This window comes from Procambarus clarkii, chromosome 24, assembly GCF_040958095.1.
Source record: "Procambarus clarkii isolate CNS0578487 chromosome 24, FALCON_Pclarkii_2.0, whole genome shotgun sequence".
NCBI classification, from domain to species: domain Eukaryota; kingdom Metazoa; phylum Arthropoda; class Malacostraca; order Decapoda; family Cambaridae; genus Procambarus; species Procambarus clarkii.
In genome coordinates this window covers 33,588,797-33,608,911 of record NC_091173.1, presented here as the reverse complement: position 1 = coordinate 33,608,911, position 20,115 = coordinate 33,588,797, and the positions used below count along the sequence as shown (strand labels likewise).

The 20,115-nt window shown below is 45.4% G+C and overlaps 1 protein-coding gene across 1 annotated transcript in view; it reads right to left on the bottom strand.

Moving 5' to 3' along the window:
* The window catches only part of LOC123761864 (uncharacterized), a 416,218-nt gene that overhangs the window by 295,335 nt on the left and 100,768 nt on the right, over window positions 1–20,115 (bottom strand). The window contains 1 exon segment of the mRNA XM_069330791.1: window positions 9,923–10,131. Coding sequence (XP_069186892.1) covers window positions 9,923–10,131 — 209 coding nt within the window.

Sequence of the window (20,115 nt, the reverse complement as noted above, 5' to 3'; positions counted from 1 at the left end):
TACGAGTTTTTCAAAATACGAGCAGGATTTGCTCAGAAAATGTGCCTCAGAAGGTGAGGGTTACCTTGGAAGGCGAGTTTGTTGATACGCCTATAGGCCGACCTAGAGCATGGTGGTACGGCGATCGTCGCCCCTCACCCCTCAACCCTCAGTTTACCAGTGCCTGACGCCCAGCGACTATCCCATGTCAATTCTTCACCCGGAATTTCAGTGTTTTGTTAGATATTTGGTAATTTGACCATGAAAGTTATTATATATCTCGCCATGGGTCCCAAGAAAGTCAGTGGTAAGGTTCAACCTAAGAAAATAGTGTGGCGTTTTGGGCGATCGAGCAGCAACACTGAGAAGTGTATACTCTTTTCACTGTCCTGACATTAATTTTCGATGTACGTATTTCATTTATATACTAATGTGTTCGCAGTAGAATGTTCTAGAAGAATATAAGTATAAAATTTCACACAAGGATACGTTAGACCTGCACCAAATAAAAAACTACGTCGATTACGCTTGTCGTGTCAACAATACAATGGTCCTACCTCCATGGTACTATGCTATGCCCTTCTCCCAAATAGGCTATGCGGCTCTTAGAGAAAACGGAAATTTCATGGCGAACATTTTCAAACTATCCCAAAGTCGATCGCATAACAAATAGAGTTTATGAAAATATTTTTTCTCGTGACTCGTAAGCGAGTCCGCTGTGCGACCTCAACAGAAAAAGTGGTAACGCTCTCGAGCGCCGTGATAATGCTAAAGTGTTAAGAAAATGTATGAAGTATGGGAAGAACTGCAAAGTTTTGTTGAAAAAACTCACCCAGATAAAGCTGTAGCAGGCCGTTGCATTGACCTTTTAAATGACAATCTGATGTCTTACTACAGACAAGGGTTAAAATGAGGGAAAAACAAGTGTCTTTAGACAGATTCTTAGTAAGACAAGCAAGTCTTAGTGGTATGCAGGCAAAACGTGCCAGAGTGTGCACACCAGTGAAGTCCTCACTGCCTGATGTTATAATGGAAGGGGGACTCCCCTTCCAAACAGTAACACCTCTCCTCCTCCCTCCTCCTCACCATCTTCCAGACGCCAACAGCAGTCATCAGCAAGGGTAAGTAATAACTTGAACATAGTTTTGTAGTTTATTTAGATGAATTAGGTAAAATATTTAGTTTGAAGTGAGGTTTTTGGGGTAGTCAGGAACAGATTAATTCATTTCCCATTATTTCTTATGGGGAAATTAGCTTCGGAATACGAGTTTTCAGAATACGAGCTGTCTCCAGGAACGGATTAAACTCTTAAACCGAGGTACTACTGTATATACACACAGGTTATATAAAAGTATCTGCATATTTTGCTCATCATAAAGAACCACAAAGTTGGTATTGTGAATCAAAAAGCAAGGAGAAGTGAACACCACACACCAGTCTGCCACTCCCTCAATCAACAACACCTCACTCGCCCACATTCTCCTCCCACGATATTGTTTTTACATATATTCACTATATAGGCGTTATATATAAGTATTTACATGTTTTGTTCACCATAACTGTACATCTAAGCTTGTATGGTGAGTAAAGGCAATAAGACGTAGCTACTCACACAGTCAGCTGGTGGCAGCCGCCCCTCGAAGGCCAGACGCACTAATATTACTCCTCCAACAATATTGTTTGTATTATTATGCTATATACACATTATATATAAGTATCTATCTGTTTTATTCACTAAACCTGTACAAATAAGCTGGTATGGTGCCCAAAGACCATAGTGGCCACCAGTAAACAACATGACAAGTCATGCAGACGACGCTCCTCCCTCACCAAAATGGCGGCTCCCAACCTACTCCTATTGCTGTTTATACTCTCTATACACATGTTATATATAAGTATCTACATTTGTGTTCACCATAGCGAACCACTAAGCTGGTATGGTGAGTGCAGTCAATAAAAGGTGGCCACACACAGTCAGAAGACAACGCCACCACCCTCCCTCCCACAGCATTACTCCTCCCTCCATGGAGCACAGCACTAAATATCATCACAATCCTGCTACAGAGCACCACTTGGTTTCCGAACCCCTTGGGGACGAGACCCGTCGGTTAACATGTAAGTTCGTATACGAGAAATAGAGGGGAAAAAATAAACTAGAAATGTAAAAAGAAATTTTTCCGAAAAATTTATGAAAAAAACTCTAGGGGAAAAAATCGTCAGGTTCATGGCGTAAATGCGACCGTGTTTTGTTTGTACTCATCAATAAGTGAAGTCCTGATCCGCTTTATAAAAGTCCTTAATTGTTCCTAACTGATTATTAAGACGTCTGGCAAACATCCTCTGGATGTTTCCTGCCAGCCTGCAGGCACATCCTGCCTAAAATATACGATGATGTACTGTACATTTAAGAAACAAATCTGGGTCACCGGTCTGTGGAGTGTGGTTAGGCTTACGGAGTCAGCCGGTCCCTCCCCCACCACCAACACACCTCCCCCCACCACCGACACACCTCCCCCTCTCCCCCCACCACCGACACACCTCCCCCTCTCCCCCCACCACCGACACACCTCCCCCTCTCCCCCCACCACCGACACACCTCCCCCTCTCCCCCCACCACCGACACACCTCCCCCTCTCCCCCCACCACCGACACACCTCCCCCTCTCCCCCCACCACCGACACACCTCCGCCTCTCCCCCCACCACCGACACACCACCCCCACCCCCCACCCCAAACCCATACACACACACACACACACTCTCAAAGGTCACGTGGTTCACAGTTCACTTCAACACCCATATATCGCTTCCTGCCTGCCTCCTTCCCAGCCTGCCAGCCTGCTTCCTTCCCAGCCTGCCTTCTTCCCAGCCTGCCTGTCTGCCTCCTTCCCAGCCTGCCAGCCTGCCTCCTTCCCAGCCTGCCTCCTTCCCAGCCTGCCAGCCTGCTTCCTTCCCAGCCTGCTTCCTTCCCAGCCTGCCTCCTTCCCAGCCTGCCTCCTTCCCAGCCTGCCAGCCTGCCTCCCTCCCAGCCTGCCAGCCTGCCTCCTTCCCAGCCTGCCAGCCTGCCTCCTTCCCAGCCTGCCAGCCTGCCTCCTTCCCAGCCTGCCAGCCTGCTTCCTTCCCAGCCTGCCTGCCTGCCTCCTTCCCAGCCTGCCAGCCTGCTTCCTTCCCAGCCTGCCTCCTTCCCAGCCTGCCTCCTTCCCAGCCTGCCAGCCTGCCTCCCTCCCAGCCTGCCAGCCTGCCTCCTTCCCAGCCTGCCTCCTTCCCAGCCTGCCAGCCTGCCTCCTTCCCAGCCTGCCAGCCTGCCTCCTTCCCAGCCTGCCAGCCTGCCAGCCTGCCAGCCTGCCTCCTTCCCAGCCTGCCAGCCTGCCTCCCTCCCAGCCTGCCTCCTTCCCAGCCTGCCTGCCTGCCTCCTTCCCAGCCTGCCAGCCTGCTTCCTTCCCAGCCTGCCAGCCTGCTTCCTTCCCAGCCTGCCAGCCTGCCTCCTTCCCAGCCTGCCAGCCAGCCTGCCTGCCTGCCAGCCTGCTTCCTTTCCAGCCAGCCTGCCTCCCCCCCTGCCATCATGCTAACGGGTAGTGTGTGTTAGGCTTATCTTCGGGAATGAGCCGGTCTCACCCCCACCACCAACAAACCACCCGCCCCCCCTACATCCCATCTCTCAAGGTCACGCGGTTCAACCGCGTGACTACCACTCACTCCCTGCCTGCAAGCTAGCCTGCCTGCCTTCCTGCCTGTCTGCCTGCCTGTGCCTGCCTGCCTGCCTGTGCCTGCCAGCCTGCCTTTCCCTCCCTAATTCTCACTACTTCCATCCCTTCCTGCCTACCTCCTAGCATCTCTCCCTACCTCCCCCTCCCTCTTAGCATCTCTCCCTACCTCCTAACATCTCTCCATACCTCCCCCTCCCTCCTAGCATCTCTCTCCCCCCCTCTCTCACTGATTCTCCCCCCCCCCCTCATTCATACTGCCTCCCACCTCAGCTCCATCGTCCATCCACCCACCAGTCAGCCATTACTGACGCAATGCGTGCATTTGGAGCCAACATGGTGCACAGATGTTTCTTGATTGTGCAGATATGTAAAACAAAAGCACAGAATGAACATTCCAGCCTTATGGCAATTCAAAATAATAGGAATAATAGGCCGTGAATCTGTGAAGTCACAGTGGGCAAACTGGACCATCGCCCACCCACCACCACAAGCCGGCGTGACGCTTGGTGGACCCCTTCCTACCCGAACTTTGTTCGGGTAGCATGACTCCCCAACCCCAATCGGGAAACTGGAAGTTTCGGATAACTAAAGTTCGGAAACCAAGTGGTGCTCTGTATTATCAGAATCCTTGTCAGCTTTATCACGGTCAGGGGTCTACTATAATACTATCATCGCTAAATAATAGCATGAACATATATATTTTGACATTTTTAGGCGATGCTGTGGTCAAAGCTGAACAGCAGTGCTGTGCACTCTTGGTGGCTTGCTCAATACTGAGGCTCTCACACCCAAGAATGTTGGCCACGATTTTTTTTTCTAGTTGGCGTCTGTCAACTATCGGTCATGGCTGCACTATAGCTGCCCCTATCCCATGCATTTAAATTAAGGCGCTAGACACCAAAACAGGTATTAATGTATTGTGCAGTTCCAGTTTTGTTTCTCAAATCATCTATATATGTATTGCACAGTTTAAGGGTTAATAAAGTAAATATTTGATCTAGTGGTATTTAGTTAATCCCCCCCCCCCATCTTGTGGTTATTAATGCTGTGTCATTTCTTTTTATATGTGGTATTCATGTGCAGTACTGGAAACCCTATATTCTCAATAAGTAAATCAACATTTGCTATAATTAATTCCCAAGACTTATTACCGAGGTCCCTATTGCCCTTGAGTTCACGATTATTGATTTCTGTCCTTCCTGGAAGTTCAGTAATCTAGACACATTCAGGTGGTTTCAGGAAGGTGGTGGCAGTGAGGAAGTAAGCTTTTATTCATTATTTTTAAATTAATAAACCCTTCATTTGTTGCTCCTCACTCATTTAATATTTCATTCTTGATATTAACTGGTAGGTAAGTGAGGGGGTCATGCGGATCTGCAAGCAGTGTTAAGCTGGGGAGTACTGAGTGGAGTAAAAGGGAATAGCTAGGTGGGGTTATTACAATCGAAATAAACGTAAAAAATAAATTAATTATAAATAAGTTATTAATCATTAACCCTTTAACTGTGCAACGCGCCTGCAGGCCCATGTCTCGGGTGCGCTATGCGCCTCCGGGTATTTGTATTTTTCACGTTCCATTCAAAACTCCTGCTGCTACATGGAGTTCACATCAGCTTCCTCAGGGCTCTTGTAAACAGACGCCATTTTAAAAAAAAAATCGTGGTCCACATTCCCGGGTGTGAGAGCCACAGTAGTGAGTGAGCTACCAAGGCTGGCGCTTGTAGCATGAGCGCACAGCATTGCTGTTCAGCGTGTGAACACAGTATCGCCTAATAATGTCAAAATATATATATAACCTGTATTATTTAGCCATGATAGTATTATAAAAGAGCCTGAGTGTGATAATGACTGCGAACAATGTTCAAATATCAGTGATTCAATGCTGTTCACGATGTTCACAGCACTAGCCACAGCATCACAGCATTATTTTGTCCATCTAGGAATCTTCAAACGACTTCTTGGGTTCCTTTTCAAAATAAACTTGTGGTCAATTATTCATTTACAGGAATTAGTGACCAGGATTGTGATAATAGTAGGTTTGTGGTTATAATTAGCATTGTGCATAGTATTGTGGAAGGAAGAATTTTGGTGAGGGAAGGAGGGAGAGAATCGAGGTCGCCTCACTGTATGTGGCAGCCACTCTTGTTTTGCTCACCATACTAGCTTAGTGGTTCGCTATGGGGAACACATACGTACATGGGTATATACAGTGTGTGTGTATATAGTGTAATAACAGCAACAGGAGTATGTCGAGAGGAGCTATTTTGGTGAGGGAGATGACGTCGTAATCGTAGCATCGTCTGCTGTCTGCTGTGTGATTTCTCATGCAATGTATGGTGGCCACTGTACTGTTTGGACACAATACCGACTTACTTGCATAGTTCTGGTGAATAAAACATGTAGATAGGTATATATATCATATAAATAGTGTAATGAAAACAATAACAGTATGGTGGGAGGAGCAATGTTGGCGAGTAAGATGTTGGAGTGAGGGAGGGCTGGCTGGGTGTGGCTGTTCACACTCGCGATGTTCTGAATGCGTTGATGGTGAATGTATATAGTGTGTACATATGCTGTAAATATACATAACTGAACATGGAACATTGGTTTGAATAACTGTATGATGGGAGGAGCAATGTTGGCAAATACAATGTTGGAGGAGTGAGGGAGGGCTGGCTGGGTGTGGCAGCTCACACTCGTGGTGTTCTGAATGTGTTGATGGTGAATGTATATAGTGTGTGACAGTGTATGGTGTGTAAATAGATTGTATATACAGTGGAACCTCTTTTAACGAGTTTAATTCGTTCTGGCACCGAGCTCGTTACCTGGAAAACTCGTCTTAAGAAACAAATTTCCCCATTTAAAATAAAGGAAATAAATTTAATCCGTTCCACTCCCAAAAACATCCATACTTGTATGACATTTTTTTATGTCAATATAATACTGCACATGTAATTATAAATGTTTTGTTGTACTGTTTTACTGTTTACTTTACCTAATGAAGAGTCGTTGCTGGGTTGAGGGAGACGATGGGGAGGTGGGAAGGAGGAAAGGGGTTATGGTGTGGAAGGAGAATCCATCTCTGAGTCAGGCGGGCTCTCTCTTTTTGGGATTTTCACCCCACTGGGACCGGGTTGTGGTTCACTATCACTGGCTCTTCTTTTCTCTACTTTTGGAAAGAACCTTTCTATTGACAATTGCTTTTGTCTTTGTTTTACGATGTCCCTAAAACGAGACAGCAAATTGTCATTAAACATGTTCACACACCGGGTTGTCACTGCTTGATCAATGTGATGTTTTTCTAAGAATGTGGTCACCTTTTCAAACATTCCCAACACTTCCCTGATCTCACTTGAAGAGGCAGCAGCATCCTCCTGTACCTCCTCCTCCCCTGATGAGAACTCTTCCCTGGAAACACAAACCGAAACTGTCTCAATTTTCCGCTTGTTATAACTTGTAATAAAGTTGTTACATCTTGGCTTAACGTGTTTATGACGTATTAAAACGTTGTTACAACTTGCTATATTGGTTATCATAACTGGTTAGGAAGTGTTAAACCTTGTTCGAACGTTGTACCAACGTCGTAGTTTCGGTGTGTGTTTGGCGGGTTGTGCCTCCTCTTGATTAATGTCCTTATGAAGTTCCAGGAGTTCCTCAGTGGTCAGTTCCTCACTGTGCTCCTCCACTAACTCCTGCACATCAGCAGTATCCAACTCCAGACCCAAAGTTTGCCCCAGAGCAACAATATCATCCACTAAATGCACTTCCGTGTCTTCCACAGGTGCAGATGCAGATGCAAGTGCAGGACCGAAACCTTCGAAGTCTCGCTCAGGGACACCCTCAGGCCACAGGTTTCGCCATGCAGAGTTTAGAGTCCTCCGTGTCACTCCTTCCCAGGCCTCGTCGATCAAACGTAAGGCACCCAGGATATTGAAGTGGTTCTTCCAGAATTCTTTGAGGGTCAGCCCTGTATTGTCAGTCACATCAACACACCTCTCCAACAAGGCCTTCATGTAGAGTTTCTTAAAGTTTGCAATGACTTTCTGGTCCATAGGTTGGAGGAGTGGAGTGGGAGTATTGGGAGGAAGGAACTTGATGGTGATGAACTGATTTTCGGGATACAATTCATCTCGCATCTGTGGAGGATGTGCAGGAGCATTATCGAGCACAAGCAAGGCCTTGAGTGGCAACTGTTTCTCTTCAAGATATTTCCTCACTGAAGGGCCAAAAACATCATTGATCCATTCAGTGAAGAATATCCGCGTCACCCAGGATTTCTTATTGGACCTCCACATCACATTCAGTTGTGCCTTGTACACTTTACATGCCTTGAACATGCGTGGATTTTCTAAGTGGTAGACTAGCAGCGGCTTGACCTTGCAATTGCCACTTGCATTGGCGCAGAGGACGAGAGTAAGCCGATCCTTCATCGGTTTGTGGCCAGGCAAAGATTGTTCCTCCTGTGTGATGTAGGTCCTCTTCGTCATTTTCTTCCAAAACAGGCCAGTCTCGTCACAATTAAAAACTTGTTGGGACAAGAACTCCTTTCCAGCAACAAATTCCTGGAACTCTGGTACAAATTTCTCAGCAGCAGCTTTATCAGAGCTGGCACTCTCCCCATGTCGCACAACACTGTGAATACCGCTTCTCTTCCTAAATTTCTCAAACCATCCACAGCTTGCCTTAAATATCTCCTCCTCTTCAGACGACGCACCTGGTGTCTTCCTGACAAGGTCCACATACAACTTCTTGGCCTTTGCACAGATAAGAGCTTCAGAGACACTATCGCCATGCAATTGCCTTTCATTGCTTTCATTCATCCAGACTAGCAGTAGCTTTTCAACCTCTTCTAGGATTTGTGGACGTTTCTTGTTAACCTTGATAACTCCTTTAGCCACATCAAGCGTCGTAAATTGTTCCTTCCTCTTCAGAATGGTACAAATCGTTGATGAGGATCTGCCATACTCCCTGACGAGATCAACCACACGCACACCACGCTCGTGCTTTGCTATTATTTCCTTCTTCACTTCCACAGTAATTGTCGCTTTCTTTCCCTTGCCAACACTGTCCTTAGCAAGCAGCTTCTTTGGCGACATCGTGCTTTACAAATTGCAGTCACAAAACCACAAAAAAACAGAGAAAAGTGCATATAAATCCAGAGGGATGCTTGTTGTGTGAGATAAAACAACAACACTGGCGTCGGAGGCGTCCGAGAATTTGCGAGAACCAGCGAGCCGCTAGGAAGCACCATGTGGTTTCGCTCGTTAATAGAGGCGAGCTCGTCAATAGAGATAAATTTGCTGCGAGTGGCTCGCTCGATACTGGAAATACTCGTTAATAAGAGGTTCCACTGTATATACATAAATTAGCATGATACATGGTAAATATGTGCAACATATGTGTACACAAGTGTCATGCACGTAACACAGTGTCTTTGGACAGTACGGATGTTTTGCTGCCATAATATAGTGTACATGTTCATTATACATAGGATTAGCACATAAAAACAAATAAAATGTATTTGGAACTGTGCGCAAAAAATTAACAAAAATATATTCGCCGCATCTCGCGCGCCCTGCCCTATTGGCCTTGGGAGTGTACGTCACGGGCGAACGGGGAATGATGACGTCATGCTCGAACTTACGGACCCCATAGCAGCGTAAGTAAGTACAATTTTGAATTTTTTTTTACTTACCCATACTGAGGGAAGGGTTTTTGACACTTAAAAAAGCAAAAGAATTTTTTCCAGAGAGTTTATTTCCTGCGCACTGGGGGGGGTGTCATATTTGGAAGCAGAGCAGTTAAGGGGTTAAATAAATTAATAAATGAATTGTAAATAAATCAATAAATCCCACGAGTCAGTATTCCTTACATTGTTGACAGCATGGGAAGTGATATCTGGTGGCATGCTGGGGTGGTTACTAGCTAGTTAACCCAAGTATTGCATGGAAAAAGATATTTTGAGTGTAGTTGAATAAGCTCTTAAACCGTCTATTATGAGTTGGACTGAGGATTCTCAAGAGTTGCCCTTTCTCGATTCATAGCTTGGTTGAAGAAGCCAAAGATATCAGTTGCCTCATAGATGTGAAGGTTAAATGATCAGGATGGAAGTTAGCTGTGTTTATGGGAGAGGTGGACAACTGTCTAAAGAAGTGACCTTGTGGTTTAAGCCCAGAATAGCACTGTAAATTTTACAAAGTAAATGAAAATTAAAATAATACTTAGGACTTATACTGACCTTAAAGTAATGAGTTCGTTGGAGCCTAATATTACAAATGGGACAGCTCCGTCCTCGTGCTTGGTCACCCAATAATACTATAACTACAGCTTCTGAGTGGTTGTCCCCAGATGAAGCAATATGATCCTCCACATCACTGCGACTGCGACTCCACATTTCACAGTTTGAACATTCATACTTGTGTTGCTCAGTTTTCAGCCCCAACTCATCTAAAGATCAACAGAAAGTTATATTAAAATTTGTGTTCCATAAGCCAATGAAATAATGATAAATAAGTAAATAACAATGATTTTGATACTGATCAGCATTTTGACCCTGTTTCCCAATTTCATAAAAGACATTTTCATAAAAAAAAGCACTGAATATAATGAAACACCAGTTTCTGGGTGAACCCCAGAGGCTCCCTAAAGTTAGCTTACTGATTAACCCTTAAACTGTGCAACACATCATATAATGTGTTGAGTAACTTGCAATAACTTGCGCACCACATTATATGATGTTTTGGAGTACCGCGCAAGATTTGAACGGCCAGCGGGGTAGATGGGGCACCCATACGCTGCCCAGGGGCTATAATAAAAAGTCGCCATTTTGTAAAAAAAAAAATCCAGCTCACGTTACCATCGCGTGGGAGGCATCAGTTACCCAATGGTCACCATGGCAAATGCACGGCCAAACGCCTCCTGGGCACGCACCACACAATCACTTACCCAAGAGCAAATAACCAGTGAATTATTTTCTGATGTTGAGGAAAGTGATTTTGATGACTGACAATGATAGGGACTACACACAATTGACCGATGATAGTAGCACCGACAGTGAAAATGAGATACAGCCGCCTTCCATGGCAAGGCCTATACACTCACCCATGCCACCTCGCCCAGCGTCTACTCCAATTCACCCATGACCACACAGTTCCTGTGCTTATTTAGTCTGAGGATATTTTGGGCGACGAATCAGAGGAAGGTGACTCTTTTTGTGGTATTAGTGAAGTGGAATCAGAGCATAGTATTACCGAGCCTGTTGCCAGTACCAGTGGTGTTACCGGGCAAGAAATTGTCGCGTCAGTAGAGTTTCACGAAGCCAAGCGCCACCGCATGGAACAACATGAGGTACCAAGACCATAATGTTCACGTGCTTCCACCTTACGTGCATGTAGCGGCCATACTGTGCGTAGACGGGCTTTAGCTCCTGGTCCACGGTGTGCATCGCTTCTTCGCCGTCGTGCCCCTGTTGCGTTTCGCAGGACACCAGGTGTACTAGTGTGATGGTGCCGTTATTTTTCCTCAAATTCCTGTCTTTGACAATAAAGACATTGGGATTACAGAGCTTTTCCCTGATGATGGAGAGGCCATATGTGAACTGGATTATTATACAGCATTCTATGAAGAGCCGCTCATGGAATATATTGTACACCAAACGAATCTTCATGCGGCTCATCTCATTGGAAAAAGAGATAACAGAATTTTCACGATTGCAGCATTGGAAAACTACCACTGTAGGTGAAATATATGTATTTTTAGCAATATGCATGTTGATGAAGTACTATGTCAAACACATTTTCACAGATTATTGGAGCCAAGATCTGAATATTCCAACACCTTTCTTTGGGAAATATATGTCCCAAGACAGGTTTCAGATACTCCTCAGGTGTCTGCATTTTGCAAGTAATGAGGACCGGACAGAGGATGATACACTTTGGCGAGTGAGGCATTATTTGAATGAAGTAATTGGAAAGTTCAGAGATTTTTACGTACCAACACAGAAGCTGGTGATTGACGAATCCATTGTGCTTTTCAAAAGACGTGTTTTATTCAAGCAGTATACAGTACTCCCTCCAAACGAAACAGATTTGGATTTAAATCCTTTGTTTTTTGTGACTGTGAAAAAGGATATGTGCTACACATGATTCTGGATTCAGCTAGCGATGTAGACATTCCCAGTAACGATGAACATGGTTTCTCAGGTAGTGTGATAAAGTCATTGTTAGCACCATGGATGAACAAGGGCCACATCTTTATACACAGATAACTACTATACAAGTCCACTGCTAGCTAGGTTCTTGATTGAAAATAGAACTGGATTGGTTGGCATAATAAAGTCACGAAGAAGGGAAATGCGGTGTTTGACGGTAGACTTGCAGTTGGTGAGTGCCAGTTACAAAAATGTGATCAAATACTCTCGGTTCGGTGGAAAGACAAGAGAGAAGTGAACATGCTGACAACCATTTATGATAGGACAATGAACAATGGCAAGGTGAACCGTGTAACGAAAGAACCAATATATAAGCCAGATTGTGTTCTTGACTATAATATCAACATGCATTTGATTGATAAATCTGACATGATGGTGGGCACTATCGGAAAACATTGAAATGGAGGAAAAAAGTATTTTTCCATCTTGTTGACATGAGCATGCTGAACTGCTATAATATGTATCTGGTGAAAACTGGACGTAAACCTAGTTTCCATGCGTTTGCTTTTACACTTGCAACACAGTTATTAGCAAAGTTTGGCAAAGATGTCCCTGGCATACAAAGACCCATCACGAATCCAGTGTTGCAGCATGCTGCTACACCCAGGCTCACATACATGAAGGCCTTTCAAGCACACAGACTAAAACATTTGCCACCAGCTGGGAAGCGTGCAATAGGCCAACGTGAATGCATAGTTTGCAAAACAACAAAAAGGAGAGATCAGAAACGTAAACTGGTGCAAACATGGTGTGAAGCGTATGCAGTTCTACTGTGTGCTTTCCACTGCTTTAACGACTACCACTCCCTCCAAGAATTCTAAATGTGCAATAATAGTGCAAAAACCTGTACATAGTGCGTGCTTATGTGTACATATAATAATGAACATTATGATTACATTATATAATGGCATAATGGAAAACATTTGTGTGCGCATGTGTATACTCGTTGTATGCAACATTTATTGACAATGACTGTGATGTAACATTATGTGCAACAAAATTAGTGACTAATATTGCTAATAAAATAGGCCTAGACACTGTAAATAATGACGCAGAAATAAATTCATGGCAACTCTGACTGCTTGAAGACCGCTCGCGACGCCTCTGCGACGCACCGTGCATGAGCGATCATGCAGGGTGTGACATCATTGCCCATATTGTCGGCTCAATTACGTCGTTGAGAAGTACAATTGATTTTTTTTCTCATGGTCAGGGAACACGACTTAACAGGTTAGGAAGAAAAAATAATTTCTTTTTTTTTGGTATGCGCCTGTGGGTGACAAATGCTAAATAGCCCGGAGCCACACAAGGGTTAACCCTTGTGTGGCTCAGGCTATTTAGCATTTAGAGACACCAACATGGCTGGGAACCCTACAAAACTCAACCGACTTAAATTTACTTTTTACGCCCCTTTTTTGCCACACTTCCCTACCCTATTGCGGCTAAAATATGCCACCTACGATTTTTTTGTTATTTTTTCCGTGATCAGGGAACAAAAATAATCACTTCTATAAGACGAAAAAGAATTTTTTTTATATATATTTTTTTTTTTTTTTTTTGCGCCTGTGGGAGTTAAATCCATTTGGGCCCCTAGCGGTTTGAGGGTTAAACTCTTTCGTATCTGCATCACTTGTTCCAGGGGTTTTTCTTTAATAGGTCTTCATGCAATAGTCTTGCTTTTTCACAAATGATGGCCTCAGAAAAAATATTACCCGCTAACTCCTTGTTGTGTATCCAAATTAATAACAACTTTTCAACATTTTCAAGTGTTTGTGTTCTTTGTTTCGTGATTGTTGATATTCCTTTTGCTACTTTAGGACTCCCAATGTCCTTTTTCTTAGCAATTACAATGCATATCGTTGACGCAGATGTGTTTTTCTGCCTAGCTAGTTCAACAACCCATGTCTCATTTTCTACCGTTTACGAATGATCTCTTGTTTTTGCTCTATGGTCATCCTTACATGTGTTTTCTTAGGTTGAACCTTACCACTGACTTTCTTGGGGCCCATGGCATGATATATAATAATTACTTTTATGTTCAAAACCCCAAAAAGCCAAAAAACAATTAAATTCTTTACAAAGAATTCATGCGCAATCGTCACTAAGCGGGAGGCACTGGTAAACTGAAGCGCGAGCGACCGTGCCACCAGGAACCATGTGCTAGATCGCCTATGCGCATATCAACAAACTACGTTACCTGAGACAAAACTCGTAAGCCAATTCACATTTTACGAAGAAATTGGGCTAGTAACCCAAAAAGCTTGTAAATAGGGGCCTTTGTAAGCCGAGGTGTCACTGTACCATGTAGGCCTTCCAGGACCTGAAGGTAAAAACAAAGCAGGAACCCCAGGCACAGAACAGACACCTAATGCAAGCAGAAGGGACAAATGCAGCTGCAAAAGGCATTAGTGGCATACTCATTATAAAGAATACATACCAAAGTACACACAACAGTTGAGGTTTGTAAGCATGTTCTCATGAAGCAAATTCTAAAGAGCGAAACAAAACAAACAAAGCAAATAAGCCTTCATAGGACAAAGTCCAAAGATAGTAAGCCTTTATCTGGAAAATACCAGAACCCATAGGGTTATAGGCAACCGAGAGGAGCTATAACAACTGAGGAAACACTAGGCCACTGACTGAGATGGTTCACTGACTGATCCATGAGTGCCCGGTGCTAGAGAGGGTTAACTACCTAACTACTGGGGAGATCATTTATTGTTGTCGTCTTACCATGTTGTTGTTTATTTTGTTTCACACTACCTTTCTGGTGGCTACTCTTGTGGTGAGGGTAATCAAAGATCACCTGGTCTGTGCCTGTGATGGGGAAGGAGGCAGGTTTTGACCTCTAGTCCCTGGTAGTCTCTTATTGACTCCTTAGGGACTGGTGTGACTGGATAGGTGAGGTGGTACAGAGCACCACTTTGTTTCCGAACTTTAGTTATCCGAAACTTCCAGTTTCCCGATTGGGGTTAGGGAGTCATGCTACCCGAACTAAGTTCGGGTAGAAAGGGGTCCGCCAAGCCTCACACCAGCCTGTGGTGGTGGGTGAGGGATGGTTCAGTTTGCCCACTGTGACTCCACAGATTCACAGCCTATTATTCCTATTATTCTGAATTGTCATAAGGCTGGAATGTCATTCTGTGCTTTTGTTTTACATATTTGCACAATTAAGAAACATCTGTGCACCATGTCGGCTCCAAATGCACTTTACGTCAGTGATAGCTGACTGGTGGGTGGATGGATGGGAGAGCTTAGGTGGAAGGCAGTATGAGAGAGGGGGGAGAATCAGTGAGAGAGGGGGAGAATTAGTCAGAAAGGGAGGGAGAGATGCTAGGAGGTAGGCAGGAAGGGAGGGAGGTAGTGAGAATTAAGGAGGGAGGGAAAGGCAGGCAGGCAGGTTGGCAGGCAGACTGGGAAGGAGGCAGGCAGGAAGGGATGTATGGATGTTGAGGTGAACCACGTGACCTTTGAGAGAGTGTGTGTGTGTGTATGGGTTGGAAGGGGGTGCCGGTGGTGGGGGAGGGACCGGCTGACTCCGTAAGCTTAACCATACTCGACAAACCTGTGACCCAGATTTGTTTCTTAAATGTACATCATCGTATATTTTTGGCAGGCTGGCTGGCTGGCTGGCTGGCTGGCTGGCTGGCAGGCAGGCAGGCAGGCAGGCAGGCAAGCAGGCAGGCAGGCAGGCAGGCAGGCAGGCTGGCAGGCAGGCAGGCAGGCAGGCTGGCAGGCAGGCTGGCAGGCAGGCAGGCAGGCAGGCTGGCAGGCAGGCAGGCAGGCTGGCAGGCAGGCTGGCAGGCAGGCTGACAGGCAGGCAGGCAAGCAGGCAGGCAGGCAGGCAGGCTGACAGGCAGGCAGGCAGGCAGGCTGACAGGCAGGCAGGCAGGCAGGCAGGCAGGCAGGCTGACAGGCAGGCTGACAGGCAGGCAGGCAGGCAGGCAGGCAGGCAGGCAGGCAGGCAGGCAGGCAGGCAGGCAGGCAGGCTGGATGGCAGGCAGAGAGGGAGGCAGGCTGGATGGCAGGCAGAGAGGGAGGCAGGCTGGATGGCAGGCAGAGAGGGAGGCAGGCTGGATGACAGGCAGAGGGAGGCAGGCTGGATGGCAGGCAGAGAGGGAGGCAGGGATAGTTACGTGGTTGAATAGCGTGACCTTTAAGAGAGAGTATGGGATGTAGGGGGGGGTGGGTTTGTCGCTGCTGAGGGTGGTGGGGGAGAGCAACCCGTTTTCGCACTTTCGTATAGTCAACATTGACTTATTAAATACGTGCATATGTGACATACTAAACATACTAGTTTACCTTGAAAAGATTCATAGAAAACACCGACCTTAGCTAACCTTCTTAGTATGTTAAGATAAGCATCTTATTGCTAGATGCTATTGCATCCTAGTAATTACAATTAACCCTTAAACTGCGCAACGCGCCTGCAGGCTCACGTCTGGTTTGCGCAACGCGCCTCCGGGTATTTGTATTTTTCACGTTCCATTCAAAACTCCCGCGGCTACATGGGGTTCACATCAGCTTCCTCAGGGCTCTTGTAAACAGACGCCATCTTAAAAAAAAATCGTGGTCCACATTCCCGGGTGTGGGAGCCTCAGTAGTGTGTGAGCAACCAAGGCTGGCGCTCGCAGCATGAGCGCACAGCACTGCTGTTCAGCATGTGACCACAGCATCGCCTAATAATGTCAAAATATATATATAACTTGTATTATTTAGCTATGATAGTGTTATATTAGAGCCTGAGTGTGATAATGACTGGGTACAATGTTCAAATATCAGTGATTCAATGCTGTTCACGATGTTCACAGCGCTAGCCACAGCATTATTTCGTTCATCTAGGAATCTTCAAATGATTTCTTAGGTTCCTTTTCAAAATAAACGTGTGGTCAATTATTCATTTACAGGAATTAGTGACCAGGATTGTGATAATAGCAGGAATGTGGTTATAATTAGCGTTGTGCGTAGTATTGTGGAAGGAGGAATTTTGATGAGGGAGGGAGGGCGAGAATTGAGGAAGCCTCATTGTGTGTGTGGCTGCCACTCTTGTTTTGCTCACCATACTAGCTTAGTGGTTCGCTATGGGCAACACATATGTACATGGGTATATATAGTGTGTGTATATAGTGTAAGAACAGCAACAGGAGAATGTTGAGAGGAGCTATTTTGGTGAGGGAGGTGACGTAATCGTAGCGTCGTCTGCTGTGTGATTTTTCATGCAGTGTATGGTGGCCACTGTACTGTTTGGACACAATACCGGCTTACTTACATAGTTCTGGTAAATAAAACATGTAGATAGGTATATAGAACATGTGTAATAAGAACTATAACAATATGGTGGGAGGAGCAATGTTGGCGAGTAAGATGTTGGAGTGAGGGAGACAGGCTGGGTGTGGCTGCTCTCACTCGAGGTGTTCTGAATGTGTTGATGGCCAAATGCTCTTGTTGGCCCATACGAGGCAGCTGCTATTGGCCCATACGAGGCAGCTGCTGTTGGCCCATACGAGGCAGCTGCTGTTGGCCCATACGAGGCAGCTGCTGTTGGCCCATACGAGGCAGCTGCTGTTGGCCGATACGAGGCAGCTGCTGTTGGCCCATACGCGGCAGCTGCTATTGGCCCATACGCGGCAGCTGCTATTGGCCCATACGCGGCAGCTGCTATTGGCCCATACGCGGCAGCTGCTATTGGCCCATATGCGGCAGCTGCTATTGGCCCATACGGGGCAGCTGCTATTGGCCCATACGGGGCAGCTGCTCTTGGCCCATACGGGGCAGCTGCTATTGGCCCATACGGGGCAGCTGCTGTTGGCCCATACGAGGCAGCTGCTGTTGGCCCATACGAGGCAGCTGCTGTTGGCCCATACGAGGCAGCTGCTGTTGGCCCATACGAGGCAGCTGCTGTTGGCCCATACAAGGCAGCTGCTGTTGGCCCATACGAGGCAGCTGCTGTTGGCCCATACGAGGCAGCTGCTGTTGGCCCATACGAGGCAGCTGCTGTTGGCCCATACGAAGCAGCTGCTACGCGGTGTTCTGAATGTGTTGATGGTGAATGTATATAGTGTGTAAGTAGATTGTATATATACACAAATTAGCATGATACATAGTAAATATGTGCTGCATATGTGTACACAAGTTTCATGCACGTAACACAGTGTCTACGGACAGTACGGATGTTGTACTGCGATATTATAGTGTATGTGTTCATTATACATTGGATTGGCACATAAAAACAATGAAAATGTATTTGGAAAGGTGCGCAAAAAATGAACGAAAATATATTCGCGGCAACTCGCGCGCCCCGCCCCGAGCGCCCCACCGCCCCTGAGAGCTTACGGCACGGGCGCACGGGGAATGATGACGTCACGCCCCAACTTCCGGACCCCATAGCAGCCAAAGTAAGTACAATTTCGCCTTTTTTTTTTACATACCCATACTGAGGGAAGGGTTTTTGACACTTTAAAAAGAAAAAAGAATTTTTTCCAGAGAATTTATTTCCTGCGCACTGCGGGGGTGTCACATTTGGAGGCAACGCAGTTAAGGGGTTAAGTAATAATTGTAATTACGAAGCAATAAGATGCTTATTAAGTAATAATTGTAATTACGAAGCAATAAGATGCTTATTAACCACTGCACTGCGCAAAGCGCCTGTAGGCGCTCAGAGAGTTGTGCTTTTTGTTTTTTAATTTGGCTATATTTTAATGTTTTTTAATGTTTTCATTACTATTTGTGTTTTGAAATGGAAATAGTTGACTTTGGAAACATTTTGACATTAAATTTACCTGAACATTTGTAAAAATAACAAAAATATGTCCTTGACAATGGCACCAAGACGTTTTTGCCAAAAATAGGTGAGCAGTGCAAGGGTTAAGTAATAATTGTAATTACGAAGCAATAAGATAAGCATCTTATTGCTAGATGCTATTGCATCTTAGTAATTACAATTAAGTAATAATTGTAATTACAAAGCAATAAGATGCTTATTTTAACATACTAAGAAGGTTAGGTAAGGTCGGTGTTTTCTATGAAGCTTTTCAAGGTAAACTAGTATGTTCAGTATGTCACATATGCACATATTTAATAAGTCAATATTGACTGTAAGTGCGAGAACGGGTTGGGGAGAGACCGGCCCACTCCCGAATTTTAAGCCTAACACACTCGACCTGTTAGCAGGATGGCAGGGAGGGAGGCAGGCAGGCAGGCTGGCTGACTGGCAGACTGGCTAGCTGGCTGGCTGGCTGACAGACTGGCTGGCTGGCAGGCAGGCTGGCAGGAAACATCCAGAGGATGTTTGCCAGACGTCTTAATAATCAGCTAGGAACAATTAAGGACTTTTATAAAGCAGATCAGGACTTCACTTATTGGTGAGTACAAACAAAATAAGGTCGCATTTACACTATGAACCTGTCGATTTTGTTCCTAGAGTTTTTCCATAAATTTTTCATAATTTTTTTTTACATTTCTAGTTTATTTTTTCCCTTTATTTCTCGTTTACGAACTTACATGTTAACCGACGGGCCTCGTCCCCAAGAGGTTCGGAAACTAAGTGGTGCTCTGTAACCAGAGCAGCTAGCTACAGGTAGCCACCTCAAGAGCCCTCACCACTCCCCACCAGATAGTTGCCCTCAACACCTGAAGGTACAACCAGCCAGCTTCCCCAGTCAAGTGACACCCACGCAATAACTCCTGAATACTATGGAAGAAGAAAAGTGCAGGAATGGCAGGCACCGAGGGACCCACTAAAAGAAGGCATTTTATTACAATATATTCAATGCTGGATTTCTAGGGGAAACCCAATTGAAATGCCAGAATCCATGGCCCAATTTGTTGCAAAGAAAGCAGAAAATGCTGCATACTTGCAGATGCTATGGGCCCATGGATAAGCACAGGCTACCTAAGGTTAACCACCTGGTGAACTACCTCCAATAATTGCGCTCAAGAACAAGGAACGAAGGAGACTGGATTGACAAAGGATGCCCAACACTTCTCTGGCAAACTGGGACCAAAAAGGTGAAGGAGACTTGAAAAGCACAAACATTGCTACACCAAATTACCCTGAGAAAATAAGCCACCAGAAAGGTAGAGCAAAAAAGACCGCAGCAGCAAGGTAAATGTGAACAACTTTGTAAATAAGCCACACAGTAGTTACATCGTTCACCTGATGTTTACACTTCCCCACCATCAGGTAGGTGGCAGCACCTGTAGCTCCAGGGGCAACCCTTAGT